This window comes from Mustela erminea, chromosome 1 (genome assembly GCF_009829155.1).
Source record: "Mustela erminea isolate mMusErm1 chromosome 1, mMusErm1.Pri, whole genome shotgun sequence".
NCBI lineage: Eukaryota > Metazoa > Chordata > Mammalia > Carnivora > Mustelidae > Mustela > Mustela erminea.
Window position 1 is genome coordinate 116,866,506 of NC_045614.1, and position 16,449 is coordinate 116,882,954.

Sequence of the window (16,449 nt, forward strand, 5' to 3'; positions counted from 1 at the left end):
AAGGAGAAAATGATGCACCTGTTCCATCAATGCTATCTTAGGGGGCTTTTAGGGGAAGGACAGGGAAGGCAGGCAAGAAGACAAGGATTTCTGAACAGAAGAAGCAACAATTCCAAAAACAGAGTAGAACAGGAATAAATTTAAGTATGGAACAAATCATCAAATTATTGGATACTCCAAATTACTCAAGTTTCACTTAGTATCACACAGAAATCTCTCTGCCTCTTCTTTAACACCACTATGTTTTTTATGTCCATTGACTTGGTAATAAACCACCATCCACCTAGTTAACAAAATTATGTTGTTCTTTACCCTATGTTAAGCCCAAAACGATAGTCTGAACTTTCTTATTTATAAAGTACAGCAGTATTCACTGCCATGCCAACTTTAAACAGTGTAAACATGACCTCTTGATCCAAAGATATTTCTAACACTATAGAGAGAGGGAAGAGAAGGGAAAACAGTAAGAAACATTTTCTGGAAACTTTCTATTTTTGACAGTATTTAATTCCTTTTAAATTTACAACTATCTTTAAAACATGAAGTTTTCTTCAAGAATGGGAACACCTTTAAACCCATTTCCCAAATGTCTCTACAACCACTAAACTTAAAATATTAAAGATACTTGAATTTACATTCTTTATTTGGGGAAAACACATTCAAGAATTTGCTTTGGAAAGAATGCAGAAATTGATTAGTTTAAAAGGGGTTTATTTTTGGTGCACACAATTTCTTCATTGTGAATATACACGTGATTCTCTGTATACAGGAAATGGAATAATGTTCAAAATAATATAGACACAGCAAACAAAGTTCCTTTGAAGTTACGAAAAATTATGACTACTTAAACATTCTAAAACTAATAAATAAGTACTATTAATTTGAATAGTTAGTAGGTGTAAGGGAAAAGGCATCACACTACAATAAACAAACAAAACATAACATGCATTCCTCTTATTAGAAAAAAGACACTTTCAAGTATTTTTCTCATTTATACTTTTTTTTCAAACTGTGGGTATTACAATGCCCACAAAAATGAGGTGCTGAATTCAGATATAGTAAGCGGCACCATGCAAAAGTTGCCCCGTTTTGCCAATCAACCTCAATCACAATCTACAACAAAGTCCCTGGGATGGCAGGCCCAAACTCAAGTATGAAGAATCTGCCAAGTGGACAAAATAATGGTCTTCTCAACAGTATTTCCATGTAAAAAAAAAATCAAGACACAACATTAGTTCAATTAGGTTACTAAAACATTTATGGAGTGAAGGAAGAATGCATTTTCTTAAGAGAAGTAGTCTTATTAGTTGAGTAAAACAATTTATGCAATGCACATCTTGAATGTATATGCACACATGTGTACATGTTAAGTGTAATATATTTAGAAAGCAGACACATGACATTTTTTTCATGCTTGTGACCTGGTGTTGTCATCAGGTCCACTCAAGTTACCTGGCTGTCTATCTTCTGCCTGACCCCTGAAACGACGCCTGCGGCTACGATTGCGTCGCTGGGGTTTTTTTTCACTATCATCTGTAATTGCAAAGTTTACCATGAACTATTCTGACAAAAACAAAAGCAAAACAAACAAACAAAAAAAAAAACTTCTTTCCTTCAAAGATTTAAGAATGGGGAAAGAGAACTTTCTAATTAAACAGGGAAGATAAAACATGCATTACTGACAGGAAGATAATTTTGTAGTTTTAAGCATTTCAAATAGATTAAAAATGGAACTATCATCTGGAAATTAAGAGGGTTTTAAACTCTTAATTGAACAAAGTCAACAATTACCATCATTCAGGAATAAAGTCTTCCTTTCCAATACAATTCAGGTTTTTTTGGTTTTTTGGTTTTTTTTTTAAGCAAAGTTAACATTTTAGCCCTTTGGAAGTTAATGTCTACTCATTATACATACCTTCACTAGTGTCATTTATAATAAATTTTAAAGAGGCAAGCTGAAAGCCCAATTTTGGTTTAGGAATAATAAGAGTATTAAGTGCCTTGCCGTTTGAATATCCATACTTAGTTAATAGCATCAAAGGGCACTTTAATAAACCCTTCTGATTTCCAATTTAGCTATACAAATCTAAGAACTAGACACTTCAGACAGACACAAAGCTATCTATCTTTGTTGAAGTAAATACTAAGAAAAAGTCAATATGCGAATTGCATTACGTTTTTTTTTTTTGAAAAAAGCATCATACATTGATATTATACAATAATGTATCTTTTCCCTAAGTGCTTACATACCTAGCCCATTTTCATTAACTGAAGCTGTATCAGATTCAGTCATCCCATCCATGAGAACAGCATCTTCATCAGTCCTTCGTCTACGAGACCGCCTACGACGGTTAGTACTGTGATGAGATTCGCTGGCATCAGTGTCTGCAGTCTGATCAGATTCTGTATTATCAAGTAAGCTGTATGGATTGCTGTCTGGATCTTTGAGCACTATATGCATGTCAGAGGCAAGAAATATTTGTTTAAGAGAGCTGCAGTCATTAGCAATGTTTTGATCTATATTGAACAATATCTATTAATGATAAAGAAACTTTAATTCTCCCCCTATATTCTGTATTCAAATAAATGTTTTCTGTATCACTATTTTCCCTGGAAAATAACAAATATGAAGAACTTTAATGGCAATGAAAATTAAAGCAGAAGATGAACAAATACCCTCAGCTTCCTACCATTTCTTGGACTTGTTTTGAAAATGTATTAGGAAATAAGTGTATTATTATATGCTACTTTTGACATTCGCATTCTTAGTTAATCCTGCCCAGAGGCTAGAGAAATGAAAGTGAAGAGAAATACTGAACTTTGTCTCCTTTATGGAGTTCAACGTGTCGCTGCTCGTTATGTTATGTTCAATGTTAATGAACCGAAGCAATCAAAACAAGTCTACACAAAAAAGCAAACTTAAAAAAAAAAAAAAAGGTTCAAATTCTAACTGATAATAAGAAAATAGAGAAATGAATGTTGACCAGTACTCCCATCTCCAGAAACAAAAGAGTGAAGGTGGGGTAAGGTGGGGTGAGGGTGGAAAAGGGGAAGTTTTAAGATATAATTCATAAGAAAAAAAATACCCATCTTACCTATGTGCATTTATTGCCTCCACCAATCAAATTACAGAAGAAATTCACCTAATCACGATTTTTCCTTTCTAAGTTTCCTTTGGTAACAGCTAGCAAGCTAGCATCTTTGCAAAAGACACTAAGTTTATCCATTAATCATAAGCACTAGGTAAAGTACATTTATTGTGAAATTCAGCATACTACAATTTTATAAACCCCGGAAATAGCAATGTAATATAGTAAAATATAGAAAGTATTTCCCTAAATGCCTATCAACTAAACTTAGGGCTTAAAGAGTATCACTGGAACTAGAGTACCTTTTTAAAAGCCCCTAAATTTTTGTGATTTGTTCCAAGTTTTTTGTAGTTTGTACGCAAGTCTGGTGTACATTTAATTATATATATGTATGTTCTACACCATTTAAAATACTATATAAACTTTAATAGGGCATACATGGTAACATTAAGAGTGGTTTCCTTAAAGTGGTATACAAAAAAAATATGTAAAGGTTGTATCTGATATAATCTAGTGCACATATTGCTGACAATTCTTCTCTCTAAACCATTATATTAAGAAAAACATTCTCTCAACTCCTGTAAAAAGTTGCTTATGCACCTCAGTTTTCAGTCTTCTAAACAGCCTTCTTGACAGCTCAATTCCTCAAATAGTTAAAAAAAAATTTTAATTTCACAATTTTTCCTGTTCCCAAAATAGTACAAAGTAAAGCAAAAATTCCTCTAAGTTAATTTTCAATATTAAGTATGTAAAGTTACTTAGATCTTTCTGTGCATTAGAATTTTCTGGGTTGGTCTGGCAAACAAATATATAACCCAAATACTCTAGGGAAGAAACACACTCTAATTACATAAGCCCCCCAAAATTAGAGAAAGAAATCTTAGACTATTCAAAAGAGAGAATCAACCAAAATTTCTCTGACCTGAATATTCTAGCTAAACCTTCACTAAGAAACACCCTAGTTTCTCCTTATCTTGCCATATGCTCCGTGACTTTCCTCAACGAGAACACACTTCCCAAAATGGGTGGCCTTGGGAAATGAATTAGCTTGCATAAAGTTATACTGTTTACAAAGTAAGGATGCTGACATAGTATATAAAAAACTACCAGAACTGATGGAGGATTTGCCACCACGTGGTCCACCACGACCTCGACCCCCTGAAACACTTCTCCCTCTTCCTCCTGGGCGTCTCCTGCTGTCACGCTGATGTCGGCTCTCCCGATCATCTTCTCCTGCCAATGACCAATCACTCAGCTCATCTTTACGCTCAGATTCTGTTTCAGAGGGGTTAGACAGCTCAGAGTTTGTACCTTGGGAAAGAGAACATAGGCCAATTAGATTCCAATTTTTTTTTAAAGGGAAAAAGAGGAGTGAAATTTTCTAAAATTATTTCCTACAAATCATTATTTTAATAACCCTAATTGGCTGATTCAAAGAAAGCTAAATAAAAATTGAGTCTGAAATTTACTAAGAAACAATTACATGTTAATACTGCATTAGTAATACAGAATCTACTAGTGGAAAATTAAAAATTGGTTTGGATGTGCAGAAACAGAGCCAATACAGTATTATAGAAAACACACAAAACTTTACATATATAATATGCAAATGCAGTTAGTATGGGAAAATAATAAAACAAATTTGGCCAATTTACTGTTTTAAAAACAAATTAGTATAACAAAACTGCTACCCAATATTTAAAAGCAGATTTAATCGTATTTAGAAAAAACAACAGTTTAATTGTACTATGCTCCCCCATTATTTCAGTGATTCTAGGAAGCACATTTTTCACACTCTTAACATCTCTCAAATCACAATGTTTCTTATAACTGATGGTCTCTTACAAACTTAGAGTATATTTTTAGTGGCTGTACATAAAATAATTATGTTTTACGAGCAACTGTGGCTTAAATTAGAATACACTATGTGAAATTACAAATTTTAAGAATGCTGAGAACACAACTTTAACAAAAGAAAAATTCATCATGACTCTAAAGGTTGACAGAGTATTTCTAAGGTTTCAATGACCTATTTTAATACTGACCTTTTAAAAATTTAAACAACGCAAATATTCTGTAAAAGCCTGCAACATCATTACTAATATATCACAATTAAAGTGCCAGATTTAGATAACTCAATCACTGCAATACTCACTCCTACATCTAATATTTAATTCTGGGATGCCACTTCCACCCCTTCTTATCATGTATGTCCAAATCCATCTCCTTCACAGCCCAGTTCAATTCCTAGTTTAAGACCAATTTAACTGAAAACAGACCTCTTCCCTCCTTTTATTTTCTTAAAAGCAATGTGTGTCTATCATGCAATGTTGTCATGTGTTGTCTTCCATTTTTTCCCCCTTTGGATTTACAACCACTTGGATTTACAACCCACTTGGTCTGTATTTAAAACAACAGTGGACCTCTAAGTGCCTCCAGACACCTAACAATGTGCATAACAATTCTCTCTTGAGAGAAATGAATCTGCTGCATGATTTTGAAGTTCCTTTGTTTATCTCCCAAATAAAAGTAATTCCATGATAAACTATAAGTTCCCTACATTTAAACTCCTACCACTTGATGATGAAAGTAAAACGTAAGAACTCTTCCAATGTACTTAAGTAGTATTAAGGTACCCAAAACAAAATTTAAGTTTAACAAATGAAGGAGCCTAACAACTTCCCTTCTCCTTTACAGGTAATTCTTTTTTAAAAAATATGGATGCAACCATTCAACTATATAAAAATGATTAATACACTAGAACTATATTTTAGGGAAAAAATATAGCAAGTTTCTAGTATTCCCAAGTGTCTGGGGCTGAGGATCTCACAAAAGAAAATGAATCTCCCAAACATTTCTCTCTCCAAATGACAAAAAATTTACTAAATGACGTCATGATTTGTTAGAATAATGGCAATTTATCATTTCAAGAGTCATGAAAACACCTTTTGGAATGCGTAAGAAATTTCTCAATTTACTGACAAGTAAATGATAACATTACCAAAATGTGAAGATAAGTATTTCATTTTAAAGATTTTTACAAATGTCCCTATTTTATTTTCTCCAGAAATAGAGCATAATATTTAACTCATTATCACAAGCAAGGAAATTTTTGCTAAACTTTAACCTTAATCTATTATTCTAAATACTTAGGGGGGTGGTCTAAAACATATATAGACTTTGACAGATAAGACAGATACTAAAGTCAAAAACAAAAAGGGCTAATGAACTGGCTAATGTTCTTGCTTTAGCCGTATTTTAAAAAGCTTAAATGTTTCTGGAATGGCAAAACGACATGGCATATGTGATAAGGTTAAGGATACTGAAGTAGGGGAATTATGGATTATTCAGGTGAGGCCAAACTAACCATATGAATCTCAGATGCAGAGAACCAAAGAGAGAGCAGAACTCTGCAGACGCTGGCTTTATAAGACAAGAGGGAGGGCGTCACATGCAAAAGGAATGAAGGTGGTCTCTAGAAGCTGTTACAGGATCAAATTCTATCCTAGAACCTCAAAGAAAGACACACAGCCCTGCTGACCATTTTAGATGACTGAGGGTGCCTGGGTGGCTCTCAACTGGTTAAGTGACTGCCTTCTCTCCGATGATGATCCCATAGTCACAGGATCAAATTCCACATCCTGCTCCCTGCTCAGCAAAGAGTCTGGTTCCCCCTCTGACCCTCTCCCACTCTCTCTCTCTCAAATAAATAAAATCTTTAAAAACCAAAAATTTAGCCCACTGAGACTTATGTTTGACGTCTAAGATAAAAAAATTTATGTTAAGCTTTTAAGTTTGAGATTTGTTAAAGCATCAAAACACTGATGAAATCACTACAACCATCTCTTAATTTTATAAAATATTAAGTTCATGAACCCAAAATTTTTTTAAAATAGAGCTCTAAAATGATTCACGAAACTAATCCAATTTTTAATGACTCTAACAAATAAAAGCTGTTTTTAACAGAATTGTAAATCAGATTTTCCCCTCTCTGAAACTTCTAAAATCACTCCTAAAGACACTTCACATCCTTTTTCAACGTTCACATACATTAAACTTAATAGTTAAGTACTATATTTTATCAACTTCAACATGTCATCCATTTATTTTAAGACTTATTTTGTGTCTTAAAATGTTGCCCATTAGCTTTAAAACATCACCCACTCTAAGGAAAATACCAACTTCAGAGACACTATGAACAAATGTTTCTTTTTTTTTTATTTTAAGATTTTATTTATTTGACAGACAAACATCACAAGTAGGCAGAGAGGCAGGCAGAGAGGCAGGCAGAGAGAGGAGGAAGCAGGCTCCCTGCTGAGCAGAAAGCCCAACCCCGGGCTGGATCCCAGGACCCTGGGATCAAGACCTGAGCCAAAGGCAGAGGCTTTAACCCACCTGAGCCACCCGGGCACCCCTGAACAAATGTTTCTTACACAATTTACATATTATCACCTAAATATCCTGATATTAAGTAGGTAAGAGATGATCTATAACCAAGTTCAAATGGTTTTTCTCTCAAGCTCACTTAAATTCAATAGCTATTTCAAGAAATGTAACACTATGACCAGTCTGCAAAGTTTCAGAGGTAAGAGTGCCATCTACTGAACAACTTGCATAACCTTCTTCAATCCAGAGGTTATTCCTCTACCATTCATTACAACTTACTAACTCATAAAAATTTTATCTACTGTCAACAAAGGCATTTTGCAAAAAGACTGGCCTCATCAGTAAGCTGATTTCCCACAGAGGCTTATAGAAGTCTTCAATGAATTCATCATCCTATCATCGAAAAAGCCAAGTATGATTATCTGTACTAGTAATTTGTACTTCCAGAATCATTCACTATAATTTCTCTTTAATTACCAATTAATTGTCAGGGCGCCTGGGTGGTTCAGTCATTAAGCATCTGTCTTGGGCTCAGGTCATGATGATCCCAGGGTTCTGGGATCGAGCCCTGCGTCAGACACCCTGCTCAGCGGGAAGCCTGCTTCTCCCTTTCCCACTCCCCCTGCTTGTATTCCCTCTCTCACTTGTGTCTGACAAGTAAATAAATAAAATCCTTAAAAGAAATTACTGGTTAATTGTCTTTTATAGTAAACGTATTTTCAGGAAATATGGTAGTACTTCACAATTTTCTGCCCTTCAAATGCTAATAAGCACTTACTTTACTAGAATGTTGCTTTCAAGTTTCAATAGTTAACTTTAAATAATAAAAACTATCAAGAAATGAGAACATGGAAATATATGAAAGGGAAGGTATAATTAACCCTTCAGCTACACAACAATGAAAGGCAAATTTAATATAGTTCTGGAATCACTAGATGATCCTTAAAACATGAAATCTGGGTGTGCAATCTGCACACTGTAAGCTTTGTTTATCCATTTTTCCCTAAATGCCTTCTATTTTGGAAAACACTTATGAATTATTTTTTTCTAAAGCAGTTATGAGCACAGAGGAACGGAGAAAAGAGAAGGAAAGAGAAAGGGAAGGTAACAAAGGAAGACAAAAATCAGGTCACTGCTAAGATCCAACTCCAAATGCAGAAAAATGGAACAACTCCAAAGCTGAAGAAGAATAAGTGAAAATTCAGGATTAGAGAATTGTTGACCACCACCATCCACTGGCCCCTTCCTACAAAGGCTAGGGCCCCATCCTCATACTGAAATACATTTTAAAAAAATATTCATTTATAAAATGCTAATTTGGTTCTGGCTTTTTAAAAAGCCATTTTAATGAAGTGTTATTTCATAAAATAATTCCAGATGTGAGATATTTATATTCAAAACTGCTAAGTGAGCCAATAAAGTGTATTTTATAAAGCTAGTACAGATGTACTAATAACAACATTGGCACACTGATTAGCATTATTTTTCACTATTACTTTCCTAGAGAGTAGGCAAAAGATGATTCCTAGCAGCATCATCACAATTACTAGGTTTTGATATGTATACATTTTTGTATACAAATATGTATACAGAAATGCCATCTAGATTTACTCTAAATACTTAGAATAAAAATGATCACAAATTGCCAACTTAACAAAATGTCAATGTTTGATCTCATTACAAAGTGGCTTGTAACATCATATACCTTTTACTATCATTAACATAAACTATGCCTTCACTACCATAGATTTATCTCAAAACTATCTCCTGCCCCCAAAGCCAAGACAGAACAACAAACTAAGTAACACTGAGCAAAAAGTTTTGAAGTGTCTAAACTAAAACAACTAACAAAAAAAGAACTTTTTTTTACCATAACCGGAGGTGTAATTAGGGCCCCGACGACCTCTGCCTCTTCCACTATAAGACCTAGAACCTTGTACAGAAGAGACGGTACTTTCATCAGTGGCATATCCTTTTTCTTTTTCAGGCCCTCTGGTGGAAGAAGGTCTGAAACCCATACCAATCTGTCGTAGCTGTTCATCAATCTGTAGGCGTTCCATTCTTAGCTGTTCTACTTCCTGTAATAAGCAAAACAAAAAAGGGTAAATATTCTTTGTCATACCATTTTCACCTTCTTAAAACCTACAGTTAAAACTACACCCCCTACCAATGAAAGAAGCTGTGATCTGGGTCAATTATTTGGTAAAATACAACTGTGTACCTAATAAATACAATTCACAAGGTGATCTGCTGACTCAATTCACTGAATATTTACTGAATACCTTAGTAAGCACCGAATATGCTAAGTGCTACAAAGCATACAATATAGAGAAAAACGACTCTCCACCTTCAAGGGTTATGTTTAACAGACAAACTTAAAAGAAACTATCTTTTGGTGCTTACAGAGAAGAATAAATGTTTTTTATGCTAGAGCAATATTCACAGTTCGAGTTTTAGTTCTGGCACAATGAATGAACAGACGAATGTTTTATTAATTAGCAAATAATTACATGATATTACCAGACTCAGCCCTCAAGAAATTAAAACTCTGATAAGTGAAATACAGGTGCCATGTATGAGAGGGACTATTAACCTACTTTTCAATCAAAACGGAGACACCTGAGTTGTGGCCTAGATGAATTAGGAGACTTGGTCATTCAGAAACCGAGGTCACACAGAATATGAAGGTAAGGTGATGAGACCAAAGCTCCTGGCTAAGAAGTAGTAGAGTACTGGAAGATAAAGCATGGGCTTTAAAATGCCAAACTGAATGGAGATTATAAACATGAGTTTTAAAAGAATGACATCATCATGTGTGCTTTTAAAATATTAACATAGCAGCAATGACAGAGTGACTAAAAGGAAAACCTACTAGAGACAGAGGTGCTGAGGGTATCAGAAAAGAAACCTAGTAATAAAAGCAGAAAATGACAATTCCAACTTTTAATAATTTATGGGCCTTTTTTTTTTATTATAATCTTTGCTCTTTAGCAACTCAAACAGATTATCTTAAAAACAATGGTTACGAATTATCAAATGATGGCTATGGGGTACCACCTCTGATCAAATACCAGTTATGAAGAAAGCCCATCTTACTCCCTGACCTATTTGCATTTAAAACATCAAGCTAAAAACAAAATGGGTTTCAGTATAACACACATATATACGTAAGGTGATGACAGTCAAACTACAGGAACACAAGTGAGACCGTTTCTTAAACAGTAAGGAAAGAATGTAAAAGTTCAGAGAAAAAGAGAAACAATGTGCATAAGACCAGTAATTTTATTATGGCAACAGACCTTTTACTCCTAAATTCTCATATAAGAGAACAGGGTAAATCTGAAGCTGAATTAAAAAAATATTTGATGATCTGAAATTTAATACAAAATTTATTACAAAATACAAAAAAATGATGTAATTTAAAGTTTAACATATAAAGCAACAGTGATATGTGAACAGTATACAAACCTTCAAATAAGCAATATGATACTCTAAAAGAACTTGCACATTTCCGATGCTTTCTTTAGTGCCAACAAATACAAATGGAACCATACCCTGTAAGAAAACACAACATCCTCAGTATTTCATACTTTAACGAAGTTCTAGCCTAAATTTCACATATGAATAAATAATTTGGAAAACTTTTCTAATACAAGGGATTTATAATTAAATACTAAAATTCAAGATGTAAAAATAAACTAAGGGAAAAAAATCAATAGAATTTAAAATAGGTTTTCAGTAACATATTGCATTTGCCCTACAACTTAAGTATGCTGAAAATTTAAATTATTTTTAAAATACCAGTTAACATCAGATTTTCTAATTTCTAATTCAGTCCTTCTCCATATATAAACCACCTTTTAAAGAAATTTTCCTTAAACTGGTATTAATTTATAGACCAGACAGATCACCTGGTAGTGATGGTTTTAAAAAGGTAAAGCACGTTAGATAGGTTATCCTTAATATGTGCTCACATAACAAAACTGTCAATTATTATGGGCTGGAAGTAGTGCTTCCTGACCATTAACAGAAGTGCCACAAACAAACATTTACACAGTGTAAAATAAAGGAATTACTGATATGGGCCAATATTTAGTCACCAATATTAAAGCCAATCAAAGGATTAACTTCGCTCAATTTACAAAAAATACACTTCTAGCTTCCTAATGGCTAAGGAAAAATGAGTAAAGCCTAAATAAACTCCCCTAGTTCCAGTGTTTCTCGTTTTCTTAATTCTACAGGTGAGTTCCTAACAGCTATTTTAACAGACTGGCTTAAGAGGGCATGAAAAAAAAAAAACTCTAAGTTAAGCTCAGGAAGAAGTCTTGACCCTGTCCTCAGTAAGTCATAGGCAGATAAGAAAGAATGCAAACTGAATAAAAAATGAAGGAGGGGTTTAAAAAAATAAAAAGATCTAAAATGTTTTAAGCAGATACCATATTAATAGGAGTGTATTATTATTCTATACCTGTATCTAATTTAATAGTCATCAAAAACTTTAAGAAATACTCCAATTTAAAAAAATACTCCCAGTTTTACAGTTGAGAAAGCAATCTGCCCAAAGTCAGTTAGCAAATGAGTCAGCCAATTTCATATGCAGTTACCTAATTCCAAGTAACAACTACTTGTTCTTTGCCTGAATCTACACTAATGAAAAAGGATAAATAAAACAAAGCCTCTATTCTAAAGGCAATCACAATCTCAGGGAAGATACTAAACATTACTGAATTATGCATAGCATTAGTGATATCAATGAAAAACACAGGAATATTAAATAGAATTTGGATTATGCCACCCCAAATGTGGAAACTTAAGGGGAACTCCTAAGAATATTAAAGTAAATGTTAAAACAAATAGAATTTTACCAAGTAGGAAAATCATTCCAGACAGATTATCTGCAAGGAATAAGAGAAATACAATGCACCTTGACCCCAAATTTGAGATGCTATCACCAACAGTTACCTCCAGAGAAAAGCACAGGTAAGAACATAACCTTAAAGACACAGTTTACAAAATATTTTAATGGTTACTATTGAGCCATAATAAAAAAATTTAAAGAGTGATTAATACTGAATATACAAATTTGTGTCTAAAAGTTATTTCAGTGAAATTTCTAGATTTTTAAAAAGATACTAATAACTGATTACTTATATTTAATAGATTGCACTGACATTACCAACTAGCACTTCAGAAAAATAAAGCAGGATCCCTGGTTTCTAATATCTTACACCCCCCCCAAAAAATTCCCATCGGGAGTTAATAATTGACACACTTTTAAAAAACCTGGAGAATGAAATATAAATGGATCTCTGAATGATCTATATGTAAGAACTATCTTGCCAAGCAGGACAAAATGCAGAAAATCTTAAGTCATACAGCAAAAATCTAAAAACAACCAACAAACCAAACAAAAAAATTTTTAAAACATTTATACTGGGGGAAATAATCAAAGAAGTAGTATTTGTTACAAATAAAAAAAGACTAGCTTCCTTAAAATGCAAAACTTCTAACAACTTAGTAATAAAGACAAAAAATATGCAAGAGAAGCTGCTTAACAAAAAAATTCAAATGTCTTAAGCACACAGAGAGATAACATATACACCTTCTGGAATGGTACTAATTAAAACTCTCTATTGGCAAGTATGTGGAAAATAGACCCATTTCTGACACTGGTGGAAAGAATGTGTGGGAAAACTAAGGTCTAAAAATTTAAATGCCTTTTACCCTTTGATCTTTTAAAAAACCCACTTCCAGGAATTTACTCTCCAGTGAAGGGGTATTTGCTGCAGCCCTATTTTTAGCAGCAAAATAAAGACATGAAAAGACAACCAACAACAGTCTAAATTCTATCAGACACAATGGAGACAGGAGAGATACATATACAGGACATAGATACACATTTACATTTGTATCAATTCAAATTTAAATACAAATACGAAATACAAATTTACATTTACATAGATACACATATACTATACCCTAACTTTTACATAAGCATATTTCTTTTAATGAAAAACTCAAATCCAATCTTAAAAACAGATTGAAAATATTGAGCAACTGTACATACAAGTCATTGGGCCAGAGAAAAAGAAAGTATGGGAATTCAGACTTTATTTCTTGGTCTCAGAATTCATAATGTGGTTTGCTAAGATAACAAAAAATTTAAGGTTGAGAGAAAATCATTAAATACGTAATAATATAGACAATAACTGTTATAATACCTAGGTGGGCAAGGTCATCTCAGGCTAAAGGTGGTCACCAAAAACTTCAGTGTAATAAACAAGCTATCAACAGTCTGTCGGGGGATTTTAACAGCTTAAATTATGAAATGGTGGCCCCAAATAAGTGAATAACAACCTTCAAATTTGTTTTAATATGCAATGTTGTGAAAATTTTTAAATTTTGTATATTATTTTAAGTTTCCAGCTTCTCTTAATATCGAAAGATACAGCAACCAGATTAAAGCTAAGCAGCATCTGCTTCTTTTATAGAAAGAGACCATGTATCTTCTTATCCCTGTATCTTGCTTGTATAGTCCAACCTGCTTCATCATTTAATAATCTGCTTGGTTTCTATAAGCATTTAAGTTTCTTTTTTTTTTTTTTTTAAAGATTTTATTTAGTTATTTGACAGAGAGAGATCACAAGTAGACAGAGAGGCAGGCAGAGAGAGAGAGGGAAGCAGGCTCCCTGCTGAGCAGAGAGCCCGATGTGGGACTCGATCCCAGGACCCTGAGATCATGACCCGAGCCGAAGGCAGCGGCTTAACCCACTGAGCCACCCAGGCGCCCAGCATTTAAGTTTCTTAACCCTGGCACAGAAATGTGGGTAACAATAACCAAAACTAAAAATAGTGAAGTACACGAAAGTTCCTATTTATGAAAAAAGACTTCAAAGAATTAGCTTTGCAACAAGTGTTAAATACTGGAAAGCAACTAGGGATACATCAATCTAAGAAAAGAGCAGTTACTCGTATTAAACTAAGAAATTTTTAGTTGACTCATATAAGGCCCTGACCAATAAACATTTGATATCCAAGCCAATTTTATGGAGTGGTTGTATGCCAAATGGATCACCATTCTTTTATACATTAAAATTAGGGGGTATTAGAGGGGGAAAGTCTGAATTTTAATGACACCTCAATTTTTTTTTAAAGATTTTATTTATTTATTTGACAGAGAGAAATCACAAGTAGACAGAGAGGCAGGCGTGGGGTGCGGGGGGGGGGGAGATGCTCTCTGCTGAGCAGAGAGCCTGATGCGGAACTCAATCCCAGGACCCTGGGATCATAACCTGAGCTGAAGGCTGCGGCTTAACCCACTGAGCCACCCAGGCATCCCGGTACCTCAATTTTAATACTCCTCTCAAAGGCAAGAGGAGGGAGGGTTGCTTTAAGAGTAAAGGTTACTTGCGATTTATGGCAATTTTGGAAGCAGTGTAGGATGAAACCAATCTCAGCTACAAGTACTCACTTCTGTAATACTAAGTCATGTGTTTCTCTTCATTTGTGTTTTTTTTTTTTTCTCTACATTCCAATTAAAAGGAATAAAGGAAGTGGCTCCTTAATAGGCATCTTTACAACATCCAATGCTTGATAAGTTTATCTGGGCTAGATTTCTGAACAGTTTTCATTCTCCTAGGGAAGATGCATTCTTTCCAACAGGCTAACGAGCTCTCCAAGCAATAATCCATTGTGCAAAACTGAAGCTACTTCCTGAGAGACCATTTGGGAGAAAATCCTTGCCTTATATTCATTCACAGGCATACAAAGTTTAAGCTACTGGAGATACCGAAGTTAAGATATCCTTAAAGTTATGTTTGAGGAGTAAAGAACAGCATTGGAACATGTGAAAAGAGACAGGAAAGGAAATTTCAGAAAGCTGCTGTCACAATTAATAGCAACATAAAAGGTTACAGATTTCAATTAAGACATGATTGGTGTTTTCAGATTCTAAAAAAGGTTTAAGTACATGGTTATTTACTAAGAATTCCTTTATAACAAACTGTTTTGTTAAGTACAAAACTTAAAATTCTCAAACTGAAACCACTTTATCAAAAACTAGCTTTTTACTGAAGTACTGAGAAACCAACCAAGATCTCACAGCTCACAAATGAAAGAAGACTTGTTTTCTTGAGCATGGAAAGCAGTATTATAAGGAACAAAATTTTTTAAAAAAGAAAAAAAAAACAACACTGCATCAGAGACTAGATATAACTCCCCAAAATATAAAATAACATTATTAGGTCAGCCAGGAATAGAATAGTTTACAAAAAAAAAAAGCAAGCAAGACAAATTAAATTAGACCTAATACTTACATCTTCTCTAGGTAGTTTATTTTCATTGTCTCCTTCAATTCTCACCCGAACCACACCAGATTTGTCCACTATTTCCTGAATAACTTTGCCATTTTTTCCAATTACTTTTCCTTTAATAAGAGAAAAAACATAACAATAAGTTAAAACCAGTACTGGTAATCCTTCCAATACCAGCCCCAATAATTTGACTTGCTATCAAATTTAAAAAACAAAACAAAGCTCCATCTTTTTACTCTCAATATATTCACCCTGAAAACTAAGAGGAATTTTATCCTTGATCTGAATCTTCCTTCTCTTCAGAATGCCTAAGGCTATTATTAATGAGGACTGACAATGCTGCTCACACTTAAGTCATTTTCCAAGTCTAAAACATTTTTTTTTAATGTGCTCTACATCATTTCTGTATTTTTAAAATATCAATGCAACCCATTCCAAAACTTGGACATTATTTAAAGACAAACGAAACACTTACTTTGGCATTAATCATACCAATTTGTTTATGTATTTTTAAGTTAACAAATTCAATCTTGCTTTCATATTCAAGTTGCTACTCATCCACAACACATCTATAACTTAAAGACACTTTTAAAATGAATACTCCTCAACAAAATAAAATGTCTGCATTTAACATTCTTCACAGTTTTTAAGTACTTCACAGC

General features: G+C 33.7%; 1 protein-coding gene across 5 annotated transcripts in view; it reads right to left on the minus strand.

Annotated features, from left to right (window-relative positions):
* Window positions 1-16,449, minus strand: part of FXR1 (FMR1 autosomal homolog 1) — a 59,346-nt gene that overhangs the window by 3,813 nt on the left and 39,084 nt on the right. For 2 of the 5 annotated variants that reach the window (XM_032339906.1, XM_032339933.1), the window contains exons 10-14: window positions 15,791-15,900; window positions 10,944-11,030; window positions 9,346-9,553; window positions 4,197-4,400; window positions 2,251-2,451 (exon numbers count right to left, since the gene is read on the minus strand). In XM_032339906.1, coding sequence (XP_032195797.1) covers window positions 2,251-2,451; window positions 4,197-4,400; window positions 9,346-9,553; window positions 10,944-11,030; window positions 15,791-15,900 — 810 coding nt within the window. Of the gene's footprint in view, window positions 1-1,452; window positions 1,534-2,250; window positions 2,452-4,196; window positions 4,401-9,345; window positions 9,554-10,943; window positions 11,031-15,790; window positions 15,901-16,449 lie in introns of all 5 variants that reach the window. The other 3 variants (XM_032339914.1, XM_032339896.1, XM_032339924.1) reach the window with 3 other exon arrangements.